The 25761-nt window shown below is 40.2% G+C and overlaps 3 protein-coding genes and 1 long non-coding RNA gene across 6 annotated transcripts in view; all 4 read left to right on the forward strand.

The window, feature by feature from the left end:
• LOC118227070 overlaps nucleotides 1-4915 on the forward strand; it is a 30510-nt gene extending 25595 nt beyond the window's left edge. For all 3 annotated transcript variants that reach the window (XM_035417188.1, XM_035417196.1, XM_035417205.1), the window contains 4 exons: nucleotides 322-400; nucleotides 1545-1596; nucleotides 3355-3670; nucleotides 4681-4915. In XM_035417188.1, coding sequence (XP_035273079.1) covers nucleotides 322-400; nucleotides 1545-1596; nucleotides 3355-3670; nucleotides 4681-4682 — 449 coding nt within the window. In that variant the 3' untranslated portion in view covers nucleotides 4683-4915. The remainder of the gene's footprint in view (nucleotides 1-321; nucleotides 401-1544; nucleotides 1597-3354; nucleotides 3671-4680) is intronic.
• A 67-nt stretch (nucleotides 4916-4982) lies between these two features.
• LOC118227359 lies at nucleotides 4983-7648 on the forward strand. Its single transcript, XR_004765260.1, has 2 exons — nucleotides 4983-6285; nucleotides 6379-7648. It is a non-coding gene; the product is annotated as an uncharacterized LOC118227359 (long non-coding RNA).
• A 542-nt stretch (nucleotides 7649-8190) lies between these two features.
• The window catches only part of LOC118226904 (B-cell receptor CD22-like), a 135633-nt gene continuing 118062 nt past the window's right edge, over nucleotides 8191-25761 (forward strand). Inside the window, exons 1-2 of the mRNA XM_035416903.1 lie at nucleotides 8191-8236; nucleotides 11193-11267. The gene's annotated coding sequence lies outside the window, so the exon portion shown is untranslated. The remainder of the gene's footprint in view (nucleotides 8237-11192; nucleotides 11268-25761) is intronic.
• LOC118224609 lies at nucleotides 17238-22251 on the forward strand. Its single transcript, XM_035412162.1, has 8 exons — nucleotides 17238-18105; nucleotides 18919-18968; nucleotides 19443-19640; nucleotides 20117-20149; nucleotides 20487-20537; nucleotides 21069-21128; nucleotides 21572-21702; nucleotides 22132-22251. Exons 1-8 carry the CDS (start codon nucleotides 18095-18097, stop codon nucleotides 22249-22251), a joined length of 654 nt encoding a protein of 217 aa, XP_035268053.1. The 5' UTR covers nucleotides 17238-18094.

The following is a 25761-nucleotide window of genomic DNA, read 5'->3' on the forward strand; positions in this document are numbered from 1 at the left end:
ATTTTTTTTTTTTTTTAAGCGTTTTGTGTTCACACAATTTCCCTGTCTAATACACTTTGTCTAAAGATCTGAAACCATTCAGTGTGACAAATATGCAATGATTGAGGAAATCAGGAAGGGGGAATACTTTTTTATGACACTGCACCTGTAGATTATAGATAATATCATGACCCAGTGCAGCACTTCCATATTATCCAATTCTGAAAAAAAAAAACTTTGAATGTCTTTTTAATGCTGTTAAATATTCCAGCCAGTTTCTTCCCTCTCTGTGTTTTGTTTTAAGTGAGTTTGGTTTATCTAATTGAAATGTCCTTTGCTCAGGTTTCTGCGGGACCTCATGTAAGACTGGTGTCGCTGTCGCTGTCGCTGTCGCTGCCATTTTAATCATATGCTGTATCAGGTAGGCCATTCAAATGCAGAGGTGGACAGTTCCATTACACTGGCCAAATTTATTTGTGATTTGAGGGCGCAGGGTGGAGGGGCGTAGGTTGGGTGTGGATGTGAATGATGTCGTGATCATATCATCTCCAGCAGGGATAATTACCTAGTGATAAGATGTAAGCAATGAATCCTTACTGGTTGAAAAAAGACAAAAAACAGATGAGATCCACCAATCACAGTGTGTTAGTAACAACAAACAGAAAATAAGCCAATTGAGATTGATGGATACTTTCTGGCTACTTTAATTTTTTCACCATTCATCCTCCTTGAGCTGAGGAAGGGAGGCTGCAGACCACTCCTGTTAGGCCGGTTTGATTGGCTGATGTGTGCTACATTGCTACGGCGAAGCACACTCTCTCATGATGCTGAAATACAATTGCCACTTCCAATATAAATGAAGAAGAAAAATCCAGCCTAAACACTTGAAATGTAAAAATGATCTCCATGGTGATTTTAAGCCCTTTGCACAAGCCCCCTTGGGGCCAGGACGCTAGCATGACACATTGGACATCTGTCTGGGAGTTCATAAAAATAGTATTTTGCCACCAAAATTTTGTACTACGTCCTAGCAACAAGATAAAACCAACAATAGCCTAGAATGCCAGTACAGCAATGAAACATTAAATAGCAACATAACCAAGCGGAATTCTTGTGCAATTACACCATGTGATTCTACAATATCTGTAACTAAATATGAAATAAATATACAATCTTACTGCTGGTTTTTGTGTGGAAATGTCCCTATCAAGATTTAGTGGTTATTTATTGCCTTTAATCTCATCACAATGATGGTTCACAGACGAGCGCAACAGAACGAATAATTTGTCTTGAAATATATGATGTTATTGTTACGTCCCCTACCTCCACCTGCACTACTCAGGCAAGCAGAGTCGGGGGATTTGCAGCAATGCACAATTTAGATTTTTTGAATAGATTTGGGGACACTTAGTGATACCCGGGTAGGCTGCATACAGTTAGCTTAACAGATCTTTAGTGGTTCTGCATATCTCCCTCAGAATTTTCACACTTGTGGTCAGGGAGAGTTTGATCCAGGACATGTATACGTGCTGTACTTCAGCAGTAATGTTGCTTGTTGTTTTTAGGAAAAACAGAGGCAGCTTGTGTTCTGGATGTAGAAGGAAGGACACAGAGAGGGTAAGTCTGAGCCATGTGCTACATGAGCATGAACAAACAGAAACATACACATACACCACACACGCACACACACAGGCACACATACACCACACACGCACACACACAGACACACATATGCTACACACACCCACCATAAACATACACACACACGCACACACACACAAAGACACACACCATATGCACACACAAACACACACACATACACTACACGCACACACACCACAAACATGCACACATGCACCACACACACCACACACAGACACTCAAACACACACACTCACACACCACACACATACATGCCCATATGCAAATGCACAGACGCCACACACACACTTACACGTGCACACATACACATACACCACACACGCATACACACAGACACACATACACTACACACACACACACACACCCACCATAAACGTACACACACACACACAAACACAGACACACACCACCTGCTCACACACACACACTACACACATGCACCACACACACCACACACAGATACACAAACACACACACTCACACACACATGCCCATATGCACATGCACACACACCACACACACACACACACACTTACACGTGCACGCATGCACACACACCACACACGCAAGTATGCACACACATACGCTCACCACAAGCAAATACACGCACAGACAAACAAACACCACAAACACACACATGTGAATACACATACACCACACACACTAACATGCACACATACCCATACGTGCATGCATACACACCACACACACACACACAAATACACGCACATGCACACACACACCACATACACTAACACATACACACATGCACACACACCACACGCACAAGAACACACGCTCATGCGCACACACATGCCTTAACAGTTACTTTCTTGAATCTTTTGCCAGAAAGAAAAAATATGCTCGCAAACAAATAGCTGAAAGCATATTTGGTACTCTGAATGTCTCAGGGCTGTATTCAGAGCTGCACTTAAGTGCCTTATTCGCTCAAGTTTCTCACTCTCTCAGTGATGAGTTTGGTGTAAAATGCACAAAAATACACAAAGAGTACTCAAGGAACTGGGGCTGATCATCTATCACTTTTTTAATGATGACTATTAGAAGAAAGGTTATGTGACACTCCCGTATAAGAAGGGGAACCATGCTGATCTAGGTAACTACAGGCCAGTCAGTTTAACATACATGACATGTATACTGCAATCTATCATTAAGGACAAGCTAGAATTACTCCTTCATTTTTTAAAGATGTTAAAAATAGCATCTTAAGGGATAACCAACATGGTTTTTGCAGGCGAGAGTTATGTCTGACAAATCTCTGGGACTTTTCTGAGGAAGCTACAGAAAGTGTTTTGATTCAAACTAGGATTATTTACAGTATTTGCGCTTCCAAAAAGCATTTGATAAAAGAGTGGTACATAAAGAGCAATGATAGCACAGGACTGTAGAATCTGGAGTCCAAAAGGATTGGTGCTGGGAATTCTGCTTTTCCTTATTTACAGAAATGATTTTGATTGAGACAGTGATGGGGGGTCTTAAGGCACGATTATTTTATGGAGTAACAAAATGAGAATGTGTTCATTTAGAAAAAAAGACTAAGGAGTGGTACTTGACACAAGCTTATCAGGATCAAGGAATTGTGCTGATCTGTAAAAATGACCAACATGATGCTGGGATATGTACAGTGCTTAATTTGTGAGCCAGAATTTGTCAGGACCGAACAAATTCTGATTGCACACCCTGGCAACCACCCAGCAGGGGGACCCAGAGCTGGGAGAGACAGGCCCACAGACACCGCCCCTGGCAGAGGGCCAAATGGAAGTGGAGCTGGATGACATGAATGATGCCTCGATCAAGCACTCCCCCCGGCCCGTGGAGACACAGGGCCAGGATGCCTGTGATGGGGCTGCAGGCCGAGGGGCCGGCGTGGTCTATTCACAGGTGTCACCGAAGAGCAAAACCAAGAAGGGGAAGGGCGAGGATGGGGAGGGGCATGGGGAAGGCCCCTCCCATGTTCTGCGTCCAGAGGAGGAGCCATTGGTCACAGGGGAAATGGAGGGAAACCCAGAATGTGAGTAATCCACCATCATCTTTATTCCTTCTAGCCTCCTGGTGGTACGGGAGGTACCGCTCACAGAATTTGAACTCGTCTCCAATTCAGAATGCATTCAAACCTTTAGGACAAACACACCCAATGTTCGAACTCAGAGAATCTAGGGTATTCTTCTGAAGCTAATAACACCCCCTTTCTCCTTGTCAGCTGTTCTTTAAGCTCAGGGCAATAAATACAAAAGGAGCCTTCTCTACGCCTGTTCACTCATTACACTCTAAACCACATCATGAGCTTATTTTTTATATTTTACACAGCTGACTGGATTTTGGTTTAAGACCTCACCAGAGCTCCCATCAATGTGCACGGCACTGGGATTACACTTTTGCACAGAGGAAAGGAGAGCCCCCTACTGGCCGACCAACACATCATCCAGCAGTGCCTTAGTTTTCCCAGGAGGTCTCCCATCTGAGTATTAACTGAGCTGATATCTGCTTCCATCAGCAGGATAATATGAGAAAGGTACAGGGCGTTATGGCTGTTGGCTATACCAGCTACAAAGCTGATATTATGCTTTGTGCGCTTTATGCTGCATTATTATTATTTTTAATAAGTGCATGGATGGAGTGCATTTCTTGAACTGACTTGTACTTACAGTATGGGCCTATACAGTACAGCATATTTCCAAATTATTAATTTAGTGTTGATTAATTATCTAAAATATTTTCAGAATATTTTCAGAATTTCACAAAACAATACATTTGTGATGTGCAGAGGTGGGTAACCCGGCTTCAAAGAGTAAAAAGACTGACCATGTATTTTCTCCAGCACCATGCACTAAACCAGCTGATTCTAATTAGCATAACTCTTCAGCATGATAGGAGAACTAATTATTGTGATCGGCTGGTTTAGTGCATGTTGGTGGAGCAAATACATGGTCAGTCTTTTTACTCTTTGAAGCCGGGTCACCCACTTCTGGTGATGTGGAGCCATCTTGTCTTTGAAATAATGTATTTATGCTGTAACTGCAGGAAGAAAATGGGAACTTCACCGGATTGGATTAACTTGCCGTGAGACGTGATGAACATGTCATGCACTGAGGCCTCCTGTACTTCTATGAGCATCGCTGCTGATTCCAGCATCTATCAACATCCCTGAAGATATCAGAACCCAGAAGCCATCATTGATCCATCTGTGACTGAGCAGTATTGATATCAAAATGACGCTAATGTATGGTACTAGAAACAATATAGGCTATCTTGCCTCACCAAAATTAAATAAGATGTATTCCAAAGCAATGCTACCCAATATTTCCTCAATTCTTTCAAGTCAATACTTTTAATGGCAGGCCTGGATTTTGGCAGTGTGAATGAATGAGTTATAGACGGTGTATGTCTTCTATGTGTGAGTAACGTGGCATTTTTTGCGTTGTGTGTGTGAGATTCAGTTTACACTAGACCTTGTCACGGGTCGAAGTTCGATGGACCCAAATGCAGACTTGAACAACAGAGTGGTGAAACTCCCGTAGGAGATATTTAATGCAGAAGTACACAATACAGCAGGCAGTCTTGTAGTCAGTTTGTGCAAAGATCAAAACCAGAAAAATCCACCAGGGAAAAAAGTATTAAATCAGAAGGCAAAATCAAAGTCGATAAACAGGCGAAGGTCAGAACAGGAAATCAGCAAAACAGAGACAGCAGGCAAAAATCGGTGGGCGGGAAAACAGGCAAGATCAAAACACGAGTCAAACTAACGAGAGGGTAAACACTAGAAAGGCACTGTAAACAGAGGCACAATCTGGCAAGGAAGAACAGGGAAACAGAGAATATATACCAAGTGAACCAGGTGAGTGAAATGAGAGATAATTGAACAGAGCGCGAACGTGCGAACAGGGAACAGGTGAATGAAATGAGTGATTAGCCAGTGCATGAGAATGCGTCCAGAACAGGTGAGAGTGATCAGCTGAGGGGAGAGAGCGAGAAAGAGAAAACCACGCCCATACTACAAGTCGAAACAAAGATTGTGCAGGAGAAAAGCAGATAGGCAACTAAAAGTGACATCAGAAACATAACAGAGCTGATATTCCAATAACCTGCTCAAGGTGCCGTTTTAATACTGTCTATCTCCCAGCTCTTGTGTCTTTCTGAAGATGTTTTAGATCTGTAGGCTCCTTGCCTCACTTCCTGTTCTAATGACTGTAATGATCACGCTTTTCAGTGCCAGTCATGAGAGGCAGAACTGAAAAGCACTTAATTCAGTAAAAAAAAAAAAAGATCACATGGTCTCAAGTGGTAGACTGGGAAATTTTAAGATGGCTCGAATGGCCAAAGAACTTCCTGAGAAAAAATTTGAACTGCAGCAGAGATCAGCTGCTCCCGTGAGAGCCGTGGGAATCCCTCTCCCAGCGTGGAGTTTGCTTGCAGTCACCAGGCGCTCAGTCAACCAGCAGGTGTCGCTATATAGCGATGACTGCTGATCCCTGACTGACTGAGCCATCCCATGCCCTGGGAGTGCAGTCACCAGGCGCTCAGTCAACCAGCAGGTGTCGCTATATAGTGATGACTGACTGATCCCTGACTGACTGAGCCATCCCATGCCCTGGGAGTGCAGTCACCAGGCGCTCAGTCAACCAGCAGGTGTCGCTATATAGCGATGACTGCTGATCCCTGACTGACTGAGCCATCCCATGCCCTGGGAGTGCAGTCACCAGGCGCTCAGTCAACCAGCAGGTGTCGCTATATAGTGATGACTGACTGAGCCATCCCATGCCCTGGGAGTCGTAATCACCAGCTACGTGTCGTTTTGTGGAGCTAACGGCCACGTTCGGCAACAGGACACTCCGGAATTGATCCAAGACCATGAGGCTCATCCACGCACCACATCGTGGCACCATAACCAAGTAAAGCGCAAGTAAAGCTGCCAGAGTGCTCAATGGCAAATAGCACTTTGGCCGCCTTACTTGCACTGCCCCTGCACATTTTCACACTTGCACATTTGTACTGCACTGGCTCAGTGATTTAATTGTGTTGATGTTGTCATGATGTTGTCCTTTTGTATTCTGTCTTTATGTGAACCCTGGCTGCAAAACAAATTCTCCCTAGTGGGACAATAAAGATAACCTTGAACCTCGAACCTTGATAACCGAATGAGCCATCCAGTAGCTGAGGACATCCTTTTAAAATGAACTCAATGCTGATAAAATATACATATGTTGTGTAGTTTTTCCAGTGAATTATTCATTTTGATTCCATTAGCAGTTTTGTTCAACTGAAAACTCAGTTCTAATTTTCATGGATGTAGCCAGTCAGCTGACATCAGCTGTGATAGAGACAGACATGATTATTCAAATAATAACAATTATTATGCATCGAGTAAAATATCATTAAAATTAGTTCAGTTCCTGGTTGTAGCCTTCAGAGCAGCATGTTCAATAGGATTCAGGTCCCGTGAATGACTAGCCAAGAACATTCCGCGTTTTGGCCCTGAAAATATCTTTCATTTGTAAGGCCCTGCAGGGAGCTGTAGTGGAAGGCCGGTATTTTCCATTCCGGTGGCTCCACCCCCTTCCAATTGCCAGCTCCGCCCCCTTGTTAAACCCACCTGAAAACCATTCTGCCTAATGAAGCTCAGTATAAGTAGGAGCCCATACAGCTGTGAAGGTGTGGGAGTTTGGAGTTTTATTTGCAAAAAGACTGTGTGAGTGCTACAGAGATTGTGTTGGAACCTGTGAATGACCTGTTTTCTGTCTGAGTGCCCGATTACCTTTTGACCCATTTTTCTGTGTGAGGAACTGAACTGTGTACCGAACTGTGCTTGTTTTTTTGACCACTCTTTTGTCACCATTTGTCTTGTCGGTAAGCAGCTTAGCTGCCCGACTTTAGCCAGGGCCCAAAAGACCCATATAGTTAGGCTCGCTTGGAGCTAGCCTTTTTGTTTGTATTTTGTTTGTTTTCTGTTTTCAAAATAAAAGTCCCGGTTATGTTGACCGGGACAACCAAATCCGTGCTGGTGTTTGTGTTAAATTATTGCACCCATCCCCCTCCCTGGTGGCGCCTCCTATTGTTGGGTTACACATTGCTTTTACTGCTAATTTGTAATTCCCTACATTGTTCACCTAATTTGGAGGTAAATACCCACAAATTAAAGTTGACAATTTGCACTTTGACCTCTCATTCATTATTTACTGCGTCATTTAAACTCCAATGTTCTGGAGTAAAGAATCAAAGTAACAAAAATTGCATCACTGTCCAAATACTTATGGACCGCACTGTAAGCACGCACATATTTTGGTTAATCTGTAACAATGCGTTGTCAAAACAACAAAGGAACAACAATATATACTGTAAAAAAAAAAAAATTTAAAAAAAAATCTAAACATTGCCCAGCATTGGGTGTTTCAGGATATTCCTACTAATGTACCATGACAGAGAAAAAGTCGAAGTTCAGGAGCCGTTTCAGACACCAGTGGAAAGGTTTCATGTACGCACACATGAGCACTTCCTCTGTTGTGTTCATTTATACTTGTGCTCTGCAGGCGCAGTGTCAGTGTGCAGTAGAGAGACAGACTGGATATTCTTCTGTTCTACAGTAAGTACATTTCCACCTGTGTTGCGCTTGGCTCAGTCAAACTACTGATTATCTTTAGACTGCCACTATGATTAGCATTTCATTAAAAATAACTACTCTGAAGCTCATATATAGTGTCAATAATGGAAACGTTTTATGATCATTTCTTCCCTGGATAGGTTGTGGCTGTCAGGGATTTTGTTTTTTGAATGAAGAATATGTTTTGAGAAATTGAAATTCAGGTAGTGTAACGTGTATTTCTGCAGTGATGCATATGACAGTCAATATCATGGCAACATCATGTTAATGACTCATTGTTCAGTTATAGTGCTTACATTTCACTGAAGATGGATGGTAATTTTTAAAAGCCTTTTTTTTCCATTTCTATCCATAGTCTATTTTAAAGCGTTTGCTTTGATGTTATTTAGAAGTACTGAGTTGCTATGGTTGTATATATAAAACAAATGAGATAAAATCAAGCCTGTACTTTCATGAACATGTAGGGAAAGCTTTCTCATTAATAAAAAAAGACCTTGGTTCGTAGATATAAATGAGCAATTAAAACATTACAGCCATATGAAGTGGAGTTGCAAGGACGTTGTGCTTGATCACATATTCTAGTCAACAATGAAATAACACAAAACCATTTTTTAACAAATGTCTTGCCAATATATACGCATACAGTATAATCTGTTGATAAATTCAATATCGTTTGATTCTTTGTACCATTTAAACGATAAAACGCCATTCCTAATAGTAACTGTTTGGTGGGGCCGAAGTGTTGGTACCAAAAAGCCACACCTGCAAACAGCTTCAGGAAGTGCACTCTAGACCGATGAGGTCTGGTGCTTTAGCCATAAGGGAGGTGCTGTAAAAAGACATTCCATGGGTTTGGATTGATCGGATTGTTCATAGATTTATCTGCAATGCAAATCACTTTAGATCTCTTCCTGCTCTCAACGAAGGCGGACGCTTTTTCCTCTGCTCCCTCCCTACCCTTATCTGCCCCTGCTTGCTGCTCTCTTGTCTTGTGCTGCGTCTGTCTGAACTATCCGGAGCCTCTCTCTGCATTTCTCTCCGAAACCTAAAAGCATGGATCTGATCAACTGGTCTCTCAACGCAATTGATAGTATTTTCTCGACGAGAAGAACGGGTCAGGGAGAGCCCTCTTGCCCTGACGGAACGTTGCAGCCGGATACACGATGGACTCCTGGAACGAGTGGAGGGTCGTGTGCCTGTCGATCCTTTCCGTTGAGGATGTTGAAGACGTCTACTTGATTGGAATTATGATAACAGGCTTTCTGCTGTTTGGAGCTGGCAGCATCCTGATTTATCGCAAAATGCCAAAGGCGTTGGCAGCACTAATTGGGAAGCTGCCCGCCATTGAGGGAACGGGCAGGGCTGTCAACACTCAGACTCAAGCGATTTGTGAGCTCAATCGCAAACTGGATGCGATTGGATCGCAAATTCGCATGACGGATACCAACTTGGAGAAGTTGTCGGTTCGGCTCACTGAAATGGGCCACTAATTCGGATGATTGGAACAACGCTGAGAGAACCACAGGACTAAAGGTAGACGAAAAATGCAGAAGTCTGCCTGAACCCAAAACAATCCTTATCCTCATTGGCTCCCCCACATCGGCCTTGGAAGGCTGATATCTCTCCACTCTCCTGGATTGTTATGCAGACAGATGCTCGGCCCTACCCCCACCTCCCTGCTCCTATGGAACTTTGTCTCTGGATCAGGACTCTTCGAGGTCGTCTCCGCGGCAACGGTCGTGTCCTTGTCATCAGTATCAGACGGCAGAGACAATGTTGAGACTGTGGTGGAGATGAAGTCCATGGACTTACACACACACGCACACGAAGATACATAACACACACACCACCTCCTACTCAACGCCTTCTTGGCTCCCACCCCCCCTCCCTCCCCCGTTACAGTGCAGTCTGCTGAGGGTTGATGCGATGCGCCTGGGCGGCTGCGCGCTCCCCCCAGTGTCTGTGCTGCGACACTTCCCCTCCCCGACACCCTACCCCCTACCACATGTGCAAGTCTTCGAGTTTTGTTGTAATGTTTGTAATGTTTGTAATGTTTTTATGATGTTGCTATGTGCCAAGGTTTTTCTTCGTTTCAATGAAACGAGTGCCCTCTCGTTTCATTGAAAGGACTGTTTTTTTCCTCCTCCTTCCTCCTGTTCTCTCATTTCTCATCTAATAAGTTGGCGCCGCAGATGGCTGCCTCGGTGTGTTGACCAAAACAAATTCCTCGTATGTGCAAATGTACTTGGCAATAAAATACGATTCTGATTCTGATTCTGATTCTGATTACATATTATCACAGCCAATGATTTTGGCTGCTGTACGGTTCACTTTCTGAATTTCTACAGTACCTTCATCATGACTGCACCTTTACATCAGGAGAACATGAGTACATTCAGCCTGATCACCCAACAGGAAGTCAACATAGAACGTTTGGTCCTCCAAAATGACTAGACGAGTGACAGCGGTGGTGTTGTTGAGCGAATTTGACCACAAAAATTAAAAATAAAAAAGGAAAAAGAGAAATTAAGATTTCCCTGCACCCCATTCCCCCTACTCTAAATCCCTTCTCCTCAACTTGTTTTGTTTGCATAATTTAGCCATTTATTTCATTGTATTTATGCCAAGCAGGTTATAGTTTTATTGCATAAAATATAAAAACAAAAAGCAAAACAAAGTGTACTGACAGATCTGACAGACCTCAAACCCAGGGTTCTGGCAGAAGAGGATGTTGCGCTGACCACAGCGCTGAACTAGCACAGCGGTTATACCGCCACTCTAGTGTATGAGCCTGTTCTCCCGTCAGCACGGAAACACAGTACGCTTATGGTCGAAATGACCTTGTGTGCTACGTAGGCAATCATGTTGGTATATTCATGCATTCCTGTGTACAGAATGTTGACAGTACTAATGGACTGCACTCTTACCCACAATACAGTGCCCTGGAATACTGAAGATCGGACTCCAGTGTCTCACATGTTGCATTGGAGTTTTCACTGCCACAGAAAATCAGGTACGACAGAAAGACCAACTGCATGTACTGTAGGCAAATAAAGAAAGCATTTGCTGCTGTCCATTCATTCTGTAAATAAAGTGTAGTAATGCTAGTTCGGTTATTGCAGGCCTTCCTTACATGCACAAAGTGTATTTACTTCATGGGCAGTGTGTTCAAATAGCTTTCCAAAATTGAATGTAATTGCATTTTATTTACAAAATTAAAAGGCAATTACACAGGATTAACAGGATTTAAGCAGAACAAATAAAATGCAGGTATAATTCTATCAGTCCAATCAGTGAGTCCCAGTGCTGCTGGTTGATAAAATGACTGAATAGGGGGTTTGCACAAACCGTCTGTCATTTTCATACAGTGAACTTCTTGTGTGTTTTAAGAAAGTCGTAGACACTCAGTGGAGTGTTGACATGTCCAGTGTGTAAGGCCTGAATGACTGTGGCCATGTTGTCTTCATTTCTTGAGCTCATGAGTTCCTTTCTTTGGCTCTGTCAGGACACTCATTCACAACACATAGCAGCCTATTTAATGTGGTTTCATTGATTTCTAGGATATACCTGGGGCCCGGAGGAGCTGGACTACAGACAACACCACATGTGAACCAATCCTGAACCAATCAGCCTGATTTCACCTCTATTTTACATTCACATCATCTGTGTGTCTTTTCCTAAAGGGAGGGAGGGACAGGAACACATATGCCAGTCTGCAGCTTTCCAACATGAGCCCTGAATATGACGTGCTGCAGGTGAGCAAGTCTGACACACAAATGCACACCAGGGGGCGCCACTAGGCTGAAGTGAAGAGAGGCGATTAAAAATTTGCATCTCGTCGGAGGATATGTGGCTTCACTGTTAATATTCACTGTTAAGAATGCATACATAATTGGACAATTTTTTTTAAATTTACAATTTCATACAGAGTTAGTTTTGTAATAAAAAAGGGGTCTGTCTTTCCACATTTTCCTCTTGGTATGAACACTGCCCTGAGACTATGTCATTTCATACACTAAGGTGTTGCTTTAAATAACCATGAACCTGCGTGTGTGTGTGTGTGTGTGTGTGTGTGCGTGTGTGTAACTACAGGTAAAAAAACAAGTATCAGAAAGACACTGTGACTTTACAAGAAGAGGACAATGACTACCAGAACCTTTGAAATGGAAACTGAGACCAGTTTATGTGTCTCATTAAAAATATAAGCACGTTGTGTTTCCTGAAAACCTGTTGTCTGAAGAAAATAATCACTGAATGTGGAGTGTCACCTTTCTGTATTTGTCCACAGGGCATTTTTATGTGAGGAGATGTTCATTTTGTTTCTTGGAGAAAAGAACTTTGATGCATCTTGATTTTTCATCCTCCTTACACAATCATTTTTGCTCACTGTACTTTACTGACCCTGTCCCTGTTCTGATTTAATGACTGTTGTGCCCCTTTGTATTTCACATACATTAGGCAGTTATGGAGAACACGAAAACGTTTCATTCTGTTCCTCAAATGGAATATAAAAAAGGAAAAATAAATTGAAAAAACAAAAAAACATGCAGACCCATGTGTGCTGTTGCATGGTAATTGTAAACCTCACTTTTGCTGTTTCTTATTTCGACGGGAGGACTGTCTGTGTGAAGGAAGTATTTTAACCATTAACCACAGTGCATGATAGAGCAGCTTTAAAACATGTTGCTTCCTGTTTTAGACCCGTGTTTCTCAGCCTTGGTCTTGGGAACCCACGGTGCCTGTTTTTCTTCTAGCCACTACACACAAGCTTATACTGTGATGGGCTGGTAATTATTCTTAATTAGATACTTAATTGCACTTAATTAGACTTTTTTTCCCCCCTATTGTCTATTAAAGGACAGCTTCACCTTTTAAAGCTACGGTATACCAGAAATAGCAATGTATGCCCTAAAAAAATAAATGTCCCATATTCACATCCCAAGAATTTAAATTGGTCAGACCAAGATATGCTTTCATGTACTGCGCTGTGTGTGCTATTTTACAAATAATTCCAGCTGAATGAGGTTCCATTTTCCTTTGATTCACTTACAGATTGACAGGTGAAATCAGCTGGGGTCCGGTTTGTTGAGAGCAGAGGTGGGTAACCCGGCTTCAAAGAGTAAAAAGACTGACCACGTATTTGCTCCACCAACATGAACTAAACCAGCTGATCACAATAATTAGTTCTCCTACCATGCTGAAGAGTTGTGCTAATTAGAATCAGCTGGTTTAGTGCATGGTGTTGGAGCAAATACATGGTCAGTCTTTTTTACTCTTTGAAGCCGGGTTACCCACCTCCGGTTGAGGGAGAGTGTGAAAACCTGAAAACATCCGTTGAAAACAAATGGAGCTTGTTGTCCGCGAACGGCAAAAAGTCAAACCTGCATTGTGTACATTTAACCACACAGTTATGGTTAAGCTGAACACATTTTCATCAAACTTTATTGATAAAAACTTTACTTTTGCTTTCACAACAAACCTGCGTTCACAGTGGGTCTACAGTCCCAGGATTGTAAAACACTGACATAGACTAAACAATGTGAAGTATTTCAATTTATTGGTGGTCATGCATGTTCAGAACCACTTGAAAAGTATTTAAGTGCTAAAAATTGAGGTGCTAGGTGAGGGAAGGGAAAGAGATATCTCTTTTTATATACTCTGTTGTATTTTCTGTAATTTTCTGAAAAGATTATGTTTGGGTGGGCATTGATGTAGCATGTGTTTGAATAAGAACTATTGAATATATTACAACCTTCTGTCTCTGTATGATTTCTCTGATGGACTGTGATTTCTGTCAACATGTATCAAATAAATGTCTTCAAAAAATAGATAATGAAGATTTTCAGGGTCGATTACAATGTGTGCAGCAGCAGTTTGAACTGCGAAAGCTATCTGAATCTGGAAGTAAGGATTAGCTTTTCCCATTGTGAGGCAGTTCTGCTAAGCACCCAGCAATTGACCATAAAAGTTCATTTATAATTGATTACTTCTGATTTGGTTAACAACATACTGTATATCTGCATTGTATTAGCTAAAATAATTATACATCCATCTATAATAATAATAATAATAATAATAATAATAATAAGCTAATATTGTACAATATTTTTGTATCATTTTATTATTTTTGTACTGTTTAAGAGTGTTATATTGACTGTTGTGCAGTAGCTCCTCATTTGTCCATTCTCCTTTTGATGTTACTCTGCTGATTGTTTGTGTTTTGGAAATTAATGCTACTTTATGTATCCTAATTTAACTGTAAATGCAGACTGTTACTGTTTTATGAAGTCGAAGTAGCTTGATCATCAGAGCAGCAATTGTAAGACACATTCTACATTTTTGGCATGTTTGTGTCTCACACATTTTCTGTGAAAGTTAAAAAAAAATATTCACAGCATCACATTCCGAGCATGATTCAGGAATGGCCACATACGAGAAGTTCCTCTTTTGTGTGCATTTAAGCTCTGCAAGCTGAGGGTGAGTGTGCAGTGGAGACAGACTGGATATTCTTCTGTTCTACAGTAAGTACATTTCTACCACTTAGCTTATCTCATACAGGCATTTTAAAGTGTGTGTCAAAATAGACATTATATGCACTGCAATATGAATTAGCCTTTTGACTTTTTGTCATTTTAATCCAAAGTCATTTTGCCGTGTGGACTGAAATTTAAAGTAATTTATGCTTGGTCACATTAGAGTTAACAATTACATAACACAAATACAATTCTTGACAAATAGCAGTCTTGTAAATATATGCACATACAGTATAATGTATTGATAAATTCAATACCATTTAAAGCTATGGACTATGTAAGAACAATGAAACACCATTCTTAACAGTGACTGTTGGGTAGGGTTGGGTCACAGTGTTTGTGCAGTACCAGGAAGTCACACTTGCAAACAGCTTCAGTATAAGGGCAATACTGGAAACACGCTTTTGTAGTTTGAAGAGGTCTGATGCTTTGGCCCTGTAGGTCTGAGTTTTCACATGTTCATGGTTTTACCGTTTATGAAAGTATCTTTAAAAAGATTTAAAAGTATCACAAGCAATTAACCAATTGAATTATATGGAATTGGAACCACACCAGCCAAATTATAATCCAGGATACATGCTAAAATATTCATTTTATTTTCATTTTAAAATGAAATATTCAGAGGAGGGCAAATGATTAGTCTCCCAAGCCTTATTTATATATCGATAAATGCTTTTTGCTTTAAAAGTAAAATTAAACTTCGCAAACATTCATGAACTCAACATGGCTAAAACAGAGTTTTAAGATTGTGTTCATTTTCCATTTCATTGTGTTGAACATGTATGGTCTATTTATCTTTATTAAAGATTACTGATTCAAAAAAGAAAACAAAATTAAGAAAACGATCCTTATTCTTATAATTTTCCTGTTTTTTAGTTTCACACTCAACAATACCCATTGTGAAGATGTCATGCCTTTGGGGAAAAAAAGGAAAAATATTTGAAAATATATTTTTTTTTCTGTTCGTTCCGAGAAAGTTTTAGATACTCAGAGGAGTGTTGAAATGTCCAGTGTGTAAGGGCTGAATGACTGTGGCCATCTTGTGTTCTTATCTTGAGCTCATGAGTTCCTTTCTTTGGCTCTGTCAGGACATTCAGTCACAACACATAACAGCCTATTTCATGTGCTTTCATTGATTTCTAGAATAAATATTGGGCCAGGCGGTGCTGGACTACAGGCAACAGAAGAAGGGAACTAAACTCTTCTGCAGTCTTGTCCATCAATTATGTTCTGTTTTGAGCATCAAGGCATATTAAAGAATTATGTTTAGGGCAAGATGTGTGGTTCATGCCAGTCTGTAGGGCAGCCTACAATACATACAAATGATTAATAAAAAAAATAAAAGGATGTCAGTGCTGTTTTCTAACTTCAGTTCCTCTGCTCCTCAGAGTCATGATTGAAGCAGAGAGGTTCATCCTCATTGGCTGCCTGCTGCAAGGTGGGTCATTAAAGGGGTGGGGTCTAACTCTATACTGGAAAGATGTACAGCGATCCAAAGGGATGACTGTAGATTATTATGGTATAAAAACATGATTATATATAAATTTGTGGAGAATGGATGTGCTTTATATTAATTATAATTGCAGCTTTCAGTCAGTAAAACGCTTATTGTATTAAATATGAATAAAACATTCGCACAGCAAAGTCTCGTGAGGTCTGTAAAGCTGCTGTTGTGTGTGTATAAAGCTGACCCAAATCCCCATATAACTGCTGTATTTACTGATATGTGCTGTGTGTGTTTTAGGAGCCCCTGGGAGACAGTTTGAAGTCTGGATGCCTCAGAGTATAGAAGCTCTGAGTGGATCCTGTGTGCTGATTCCCTGCAGATTTGATATAAAATCTGAATTTGACGGAGATCTGACAGCTAAGGCTAAAGGACTATGGAAAAAAAGTAGCAATAAGGGTGAAATTGTGTTGATTCCATCAAAACTGAGAACACAATTAATGGAACATTAATTGGAAAACTGGAGGAGAAGAACTGCACCACAATCCTGGATCACTTCCCTCCATCTTACAGTGATACGTATTTCTTCAGATTGGAAGCCTTAAATAAACTCAAGTATGATTTTCCTACAGCTGTCATAATTAATGCACAAGGTACTGCATTTGCTGTTATGCCTTTTTCACTGTGTGCCATTGTGTTGATGCCGGGATTCTATGCTTTTAAAATTACCGGAGATAAAAATGGACATCAGAGCAACACAAAACAGCAATACAACACAAAATTCAGCACAAGAAAATCGGTGAAAGTCATGAAAACATATCATTGGGAGAAACCTACCCGAGGAGAAAGCCACCCGCTTCAAATATGGAGCCATTTTCTCGAAAATTTTGGAAGATCATCAAACAAGGTTTCTTTACTAGTGCACAAGGATAAGAAAAAAATTATTCAGCGCTTCCCGTTTAAAATACAAACAGGAAAGTGTCTTTTCTGCTGTTTTAGCACAGATTGGCATTGCACACACAGGTGCAGCAGTGGCCGAAAGCTGTTGCTGCTGCTGCTGCTGCTGCTCCATTGACTATATAGTTTACACAGTACCGTCTTCCTATTTTTCTTCTCTATCTGAGATTCCGACAGAAAGAGGAGGGCTAACATGAAAAATATCTCCAAAAGAATCCTGTTGGAATTTTACAATGTGTGAAGCTGCATGATTCCCAGTCTTTGCAGAATCTTAAGATGTGTGCACCTCTAGGAGTAAAACCCTTGACTTGGACAGATTATTGTTAAATGTGAGTGAGTGTATCAGACTTTAGTCGTCTTAAAGTCATCTAGTGTATGGGAGGCATAATCTACAAGTCTTTGGACTGCGGGTGAAAGCTGGAACACCCAGAGGAAGCCCACATGGACCTGAGGAGAACATGCAGGCTCCAAACGGAAAGGCTCCGGCTGGGATTCGGACCTGGGACCTTTGTGACGCCCCACTGCCCTGCCACGTCTGACGTTCCATTTGGTCTGGAGTCAATGACGCTGTCCTCCTCCCAAAATTAGACACCGCACAGGATGAAGCCTGAACACATGCTGGAGTACAGGTCCGAAAATAAAACTTAACACTTTCACTTTTTGGCTAGCTCCAGATTTCTGAATCCTGAAAATTCTGAAATTTGTTGTTCGTTTGAAACAAAGATCTAAGATTCACAGGAAAGTGTGCTTCCGTTGCGATGTACAACGCACACGCTCACAAGGGAAGCTTCGAGAACAGAGGAAGCTTCGAGAAATGTGCATGTCAACGCATGCGCTAACCCACAACAAGTAGCACACAAGTGAAGCACGGCCATTTTGTACCCGAACGCGTGCCACACATTAGCAATGGTGAACAGGTGAGTCTCGCAAATTTTTATTATTGTAAACATTTTACACTGTTTGACTTTTATGTGTGGCTAAGAAAATGTATCACCATCCTATATCAGTGATTCTTAAATTTGGGTCAGTAGTGTATGAGGTGGGGCCCAGAATTAGCCTGTAGTCCACTAGGATATGCTTGTATGTGATGGGGATGATTCCCTGAAAGGTATTAAAATAACTTTGGTCCTGATATTAAAGAGTATTTCTAACTTTTTGTACCAATATTTTAAAAGTTTAAGAATCAGTTGCCTATATTATTGTAAATGTGTTGAGGAATGTAGCTGTGCAAAGGCCTACAAGCTGTTACTTTTGTGTCCAGTTTTAGGCATAGCATATTGATGTAATGGGTGTTTTGTTATTCTGGATTTAACAGAAAGCTAATGTACATACTTAATGTGCCTAGGAGTTTGAGCCCAAAAAAAAATGGAAAAAGAAAATGCTGTGTCATCCACCAAGATGCATTTGTATGCTATGGAGCCATGTTAGCTAGCTTGAATGCTCGCCCGATTTATGACTGTGTAGCTAGGAGTTACTGCAGCGTGTGGATGTGGATGTGGAAGTGAAGACACTTAGGCTCCAGAAACTATGTTCCTAAGAAGCAGGTCTTCAGATGCTGAGATATCTGTACCTTTGCATTTAGTATGAATGGGAACAAACACATTTACACAACTGGTACGGACTTGTAAGCTAAACGAAAACAAAATGGATGCCAGAACATATCCAGGTTGTTGCCACAACCATGTGCTTTCACTCGACTAATTATGCGCTGATTTTATCTTGTATAACAGAAACATGCTCGTTTGGGGATTTCTCCTGGTGATTCATTTTCTATGCATCGGTAATGTTTGATTTTATCTTTAAGTAATATTCAGTGGCTGGAGTTATATTGAAACCATATAAGAACATTTTCTCATTTCAGTCAGATTACACTGAATCCGTTCTCAGATTCAGTGTAAAAGAAGCTTGATGTTTGGCTAGACGAGATCAGGTGGTCCAGCAATGTGTGTCCCCAAAAGTAAAAAAAAAAATTAGCCTTAAGCCTATGCTATTGATACTATTATTTACATTTACACCATATCTTCTGATATAATTGTGTTATACAGTCACCTCTAAAATGGCGGGCACCCTTGATAAAAGGGAGCAAAAAGGCTGTATAAAATAACACAGGTTGTACTCAGCATGTTATGCTCAAAAACACAGGAAAGAACATATTTAATTCAAATAAAATTGAGAAAATATTTTTTGGAACAATAATTTGTTAATAAATAATCTGTGTGTGTGTGTGTGTGTGTGTGTGTGAACTCTATTTCAGGTGCAGAAGCTGTGTACTGTATAAAGGAATTGCCCTGCAATGTCACTGAGTGCTTTAAAATGAGGAAATCAGAAAACGCTGTTTGCAGCTCCATCCAGAAAACAGAACACTGTAGTATCAGTGGAACCCGCATCAAACTGGAATGTGAGGCACAATTAACATGCTTCTGCAATGAAGAAGGTCCGTTTGAACTGGGTGGTAAGATACAAGTCTACAAGTCTGATGCTGGCTGTATGTAAGAATGGGCTGAGAAGCCATTTAATTTAATTTAATTTCATTTCATTTCTACACTTGTTACTGGAACTCCTGTGTTAAGGGCTGCTGGTAATGAAAACATTTCTTATTGGCAAATGTGTCTTTATTGTTTTTTTATTTTTTATTTTTGGTTGGGATTCAATTAACTTCAATAAGATTCAATTAATTGTCCTTAACGGTTTTATGAACAATCAAAAGAAACTTGCCATTTCTGAGTTTATGAAGAAAAGGTATGAATTATTTTTAATTGGCAGTTATTGGTCATTAAGAACAACTGTTCATTAAATCCCAGCCTTTGTTTGTTTTTTCTCTCACAATGACCAAAATTATCTGCATATACAGCCCAGATTCTCCTTTGAAATGGCACATATTCCCAATATTCTCAGTATAATGTCCTGTCTTTTTTCTCTTTCTCCCAGAGTTTCCTGAAATCCCTGTAAAAGATCAAAGTAGTAAGTGAAAGCAATTTACATTCACTAAAATGATACACACATCCACGCAATAGCATAAGAATAATACATGCAACACATTTCCTATTCTGCAAATTTATGGCAAAATGTTTCAACACTTAATTTCTGTTTTGTGTATAAAACAAAATGCCACAGAGTCATTTTCATAATGTTGCATTTAAAATAAAATCCAATTGGCACATTCCAACAGCAACATAAGAAAAAAAAGTTCAATTCATGATGTGGCACTGAAAAAGAAGACACCTAGAACCACCAGGTCTATGTTGACCTACAGCTGAAATGCCAAATAACTTAACTGATCATATTCTAACTGTTGCAGGCATGTCAATGGAAAATGAGGTCCATCCTGAGGAAACCAAGCGCTATGAAGGTAATACATTCGCATCTATACTTCACAAAGGGTGGACAATATAAAAAAGATGTGTGATTTGTTCTCACAACCTTTGTGCTGTATCTAAACTGCGGTGGGTATGCCAGTACGAAGGACTGGTACAAGAACCAGACAGTGCTTGTTAATTTTTCATAAACAGTGCTTAAATAAACAACAATCTTGACATTTTTCTCCTGTTGTAACTGTAAACAGATGAATTTAATAGATTTGCTTTTTTATCGCAGACTACGGGGGGTTGGGGGCTGTGAGAATTGTGCAGAACTCTGGTGCCAGAGTGATGCACTGGTTGCCTGCTTTAGAATATCAGGAGGTGAACATTTAGTCAAAGGGAAGAGTCATGTGCAACAGAGCAAAGCAGTTGCTCTTATGCAGAGCAGCATACAGTAACCAAAAGTGCAGATCTTTTTGCTGGGAAAGGTCAACAGTATGCATGCCTACAATGTCTCTGCCACTGTACTCAACTGAAGTGAGACATTATCAATGGACTGCAGCAGATTCAATGTTTCACAGGTGACCTATCCACACCTGAAGTGCCAGAGAGGAACAACACCAACAGGACCGAGTCATCTGGTAAACCTTTGTTTTTTTTGTGATTTTTTTGCATCAAGCCACCTGTTTGGTTTCTACCAGACAATAAATGCAAAAAAATTCCCTTGTTTTATTTCTGTGTTCAATTTTGGGATAAGTATTAATGACACATTATCTTTGTCTGTTAAAGATGAAATTTAAGTATAGCATCGCATGACCAGGCTTACAGTGTCAAAAAAACAATAAAATAAGCAACTGCAGCTCCCAATGCGGGAAATATAGAGACCATCAGAGCTACTACCTTCCCTGGTCTCAGTGAGGAGGTAGATTTTCCCCTTTTTTGTAAATGGTAGTTTTTTTGTTAAACAGCGCTATTAATTTGTCCCCTGTGATTGAGTGCATAAATGTTTTTTTTATTTTATTTTATTTTTTTATTTTGTCCAAAGTGTGTTTTGTGGTATCTGACTGAAATGCCCTTGGTTCAGGTTCCTGCATGACCCCACTGCAGATTGCTGCTGCTGTTGTTGTTCCTGCTGTTGTTGGTGGTGCCGGTGCCATTGCATACTGCGTCTGGAAGGCCTGTCGAAAGCAGGGGCAAGCAATTCCATTTCTGCAGGTCTGGTATCTATACACGTTTTCATTATCACCAGTTACACTGGCCAAATATATTGACTTGTGATTTGGGGGGGTGGGAGCGGATGTGTGGATGCGAATGGTGTTTACATCATCTAACCCCATGGTTCTCAGTCTTTACCCTGTATATGCTTGTTTATGTTCCGACCTCAAATGCAGTTACAAAATTTTATCCTGTTCATTTATAATTCTTAATTAGGGGCTTTTCAGGTTTAGATGGATTACTGTATTTATCATCTTATAACCACATCATATCTCAAATAGCTATGCATGCCATGTCCCATGTTCACATTGTGCTTATTGTGCTGTATTGCAAGCAGTTACATGAAAAGTAGCGGTTTTCTTCACTGATCAAATTAAAAACTGTGTTGAATCAATAGGCTCCTAATTAGGTCCTTAATTTGTTGTTCAGGCACAGGGAGCCACAGCTGGGATGGACAGACCCACAGAGACAGCCCCTGGCACAGGACCAAAACATAATGGAGCTGGGAGACATGAATGGAGATGGGGAGAGGGAAGTGGTGTAGGATGAGGATGGGGAGGGGGAGGGGGAGGGGGAGGGGGCAATTTGGCACAGCTGTATATAAATAGTAGAAGGTGGTGTTTGTTTTTTTTTTTGTTTAATAAATCATGTAAAATTGACAGCCTTGGACTCCGTGGATGATTTCTGTAATGTACATCAAAACACCTACTCCCACACCTGTAGTGTATGGAAGAAAATAACGTTACAAAAGAACACATCAAATGTAACGGATTTATCAGTATATATATATATATATATATATATATATATATATCAGTCAATTTATCAATCAATATATTTGACTTTTTCAACTGTGAACTAAATATTTCATTTAATTTATTTGCCTTTAGTTTTATAGTTTTGAGTTCACATCTCAAAAATTTAACTTCCCAAAATTCCAATTTTAAAAAACTAGAAATTCATGTTCCATTTCATGTTTCATGTTCCATGAATAAAAAATAAAATAAAAAAACTATTTAATTAATTTTTTTTTAAGTTGAATTTGTGGGCAGGCAGTACAGCCCTAATAGTATTTCAGGCAAAGTGTTGCACAGTTTAAGCCTGCAGTGAGATCTTTTGGGAAACTCAACAGGCTTTGTGGATCGATAGGATCTGCATTACCTGCTGGAACCCTGCATGTTTTCAGTCTTGGATCTGGTGGTAGAGCCAGTTTTCAGTCTTTGCGTAAGTTTACCTGCACTGCCAGGGAGGTGAACCGGCAACCCTCCGACTGCCTGACAACCGCTCTTACCTCCTGAGCTATGTCGCCCCAATTATTATTATATAATAATTTAATATAATATAATCAATATGCACACTTCATACTTACATACATATTTGCATACATACATACAGGCTTCCGTGTATGAGGTGTTAAGACAATCGGGTGGTCTAAGGACTCATGACTGAGCATAGTGTACCAGCCACAGAAAGTTGGACTCTGCCTTGATATTTGTGACTATGGCCTTCACTCCACACATCACAGAGATTTTGTCCATGTCATCCTGAACCACGCAGCCTGAGTTTCTGCATGCGTCCCCCTGTGCTATGTTGTAATTCAGGTCTGTGAAGTTTCTGTAGTCAGGATCCTCCTTCTGTTTTTGTCATTTCAAAAGGCGTATTTAATGCTCCGAAGGCCACTTTCATTTCTCCACCAGTTCAGACAGATGCTCTCTGGTGCCACCATGTGTTCAAAAAAAGAAGTGATGGAGATAGCCTGTTGCTGGTAAGGACCGGTGACTTTTGGCTTGGGAATAACAATAGGAAGCTCTGTGTCAAAAAAAGGTCAAAAAGTGTGTTCTCATAAATACTAATCTTGCAAGTGGCTAGTCAATGATGCTTATTATTTTTACCCACACACAAAATAATTACCAACGTTAGGAGCAGCATAAGCTATTTCAAATTATGCGAATTATCACTGATCAACTGTGTTCTAATTTATATTTCTGTTCTGAGCTTCTGCTCACATGAAACCAAATGACAGGATTTAAAAGTGTCCATAATCGCCAAGTTGTAGCCATTGCTACATTTTCCAAAATGCAAATTTACTATTTCAAAACAACCAACAAGATGAATTACATGTCATACTACATATAATGATTCAGTATTTTTTTAAGCATAATATTATTATGCTCATTTAAAATTCTTATTGAAACAAATCAAGAAAAAATATCTCCTTATCCCAAACATTATGGAGCTCACTGTACATTAGTGAATATTGTAGGAACTGTAGGAAAGTAGAGACGGACAATTTCTACCTTTGACTACACAAACATTTGTGTGTTATGTATTTTAGCACACACAGCTAGCGAGGCGAAAATGGTGTTGCTCAAACAAATATAAACGTAGCTTCCGTTACCCAGAAAGCACTTTCTTAAAGGGACCGTGTCTACGTAACACAGACGGGCACACCATATAACTGTACAGTTCATCCTCTCCCTGGGTGATGTTAGTCTGACTGCGCTCAGTCACAGTCGAATCATTCTCATTGGTCCAGAAGGCGGACGGCTGGGGGAACCATCCAAAGGATCTGAAGTGCAGAAAAGTTCCTTCCAGGGAAATACTGCCTAATTTAGAAGGCTTTGCTGGTGAGGATTAAGAACCAGAGAAAAATACAAGTCACATCCAAGATGACTGGCAATACAGTCCATTAATTTCTTGCATTAGTTCATTTAGTATTTGTCAATTAATAAATTCGTTTTTCATATCTGGGCCGCTGCACCACTGCTCTTGAACAGTGTTTGAGGTAATCATACTGCGCAATATACTGTCCTAAACGGGGTACTATGCATAATTTTAGTTGACAACTGATATGATGAAACACCAGTGAATGGATCATGACTGTAAACAAACAGATAAATGTATACATTCATGTTTTAGGGAGATTTTTCAAAATGATTATATATATATTTTTTTGGTCATTTTTTAAAAATAATACATTTCAAAACATAAGCTGAAACCTGTAGATGACCACCAAATTCGCATTAAAAAAAAAAAAAAAAAAGTAATTGTAGGATATTCTAATTCTTCCAAAGTACTTTCTGGCTCTTCTTCCAGAACCCATTGGAGGTGAAACCATGAATATTGTTGGGATATGTTTTATATTTACTAGTAGGAATTTGGCAGATCCTTATATCCAGAATGACTAGCGTATAATGTATTTGGTGTAAATACGAACGGGCTGGTCTTCAGACTCATGACTCACTGGGTGCAAAGCACTGCTCAAGTGATTCTCATAAAGGACTCAAGACTCATATATTTAACATCAATTACGGTGTCATCGCTGAAGTGCTATGCTTCCAAGTTCAAGTAAGAGCAGCTCAGAGAAAAAAACAAAGAAGGAAACGATTATTTGTCAGGTGGTTTGCAAAACCTGGCATGGATATTATAGCATTACCAGCCACAGAAAGATTGACACTGGCATGAATTTGATGACTATAGCCTTCACACCACACACCACAAACGTGTTTTCCTGAATCATGTAGCCTGAGATTTGATATCTTCAGAAATGTGTCCTCCTGTGTAATATTGTAATAAAGTTCAATGCGGTCGCTGTAGACCGGATCCTCATCCTGCTTCTGCCTCTGATTGTTTTCAACACGGACATGCATATTTAACTAGACAAGAAAGCACGCCCTCAGACAACCTAAAACATTGAGCTCCCCATTAAACTGAATGATGAATATCAGACTTTTGAAGGCTAAATAATCTTCCCTGACGGTATTTTGATACCCGATTGAGGACTGTTACGTTTCATATTAAAAGCAGATTGAAAAATATGCATTATGTAATAAAATATGCACATTCAAAAAATTATTTTCCTAAGACGTCTGGACCAATGAGGTTTTTTTTTTTGGTTGTTAAATCACATGATTCTGCATTGAATTCAATGGGCAGCAAGCTCTTTTGCCCTCAGCAGCTGTGAACATGTGCAGTATGTTTCCTGATACTTCCTAGGCTTCACTGACTGGCCACTCCTACCCTCTCCAGTTCCTGTGTACGCTCTATGATTTTCAAAGG

Source organism: Anguilla anguilla, chromosome 1 (assembly GCF_013347855.1).
Source record: "Anguilla anguilla isolate fAngAng1 chromosome 1, fAngAng1.pri, whole genome shotgun sequence".
Classification (NCBI taxonomy): Eukaryota; Metazoa; Chordata; class Actinopteri; order Anguilliformes; family Anguillidae; genus Anguilla; species Anguilla anguilla.

What these genes read in the sequence shown, in the direction of transcription:
- LOC118224609 (XM_035412162.1), top strand. An exon ending in CCCTGTAAAAGATCAAAGTA is followed by an intron (nt 20,150 to 20,486) that starts GTAAGTGAAAGC and finishes TAACTGTTGCAG; the next exon opens with GCATGTCAATGGAAAATGAG. An exon ending in CAACAGGACCGAGTCATCTG is followed by an intron (nt 21,129 to 21,571) that starts GTAAACCTTTGT and finishes CCCTTGGTTCAG; the next exon opens with GTTCCTGCATGACCCCACTG.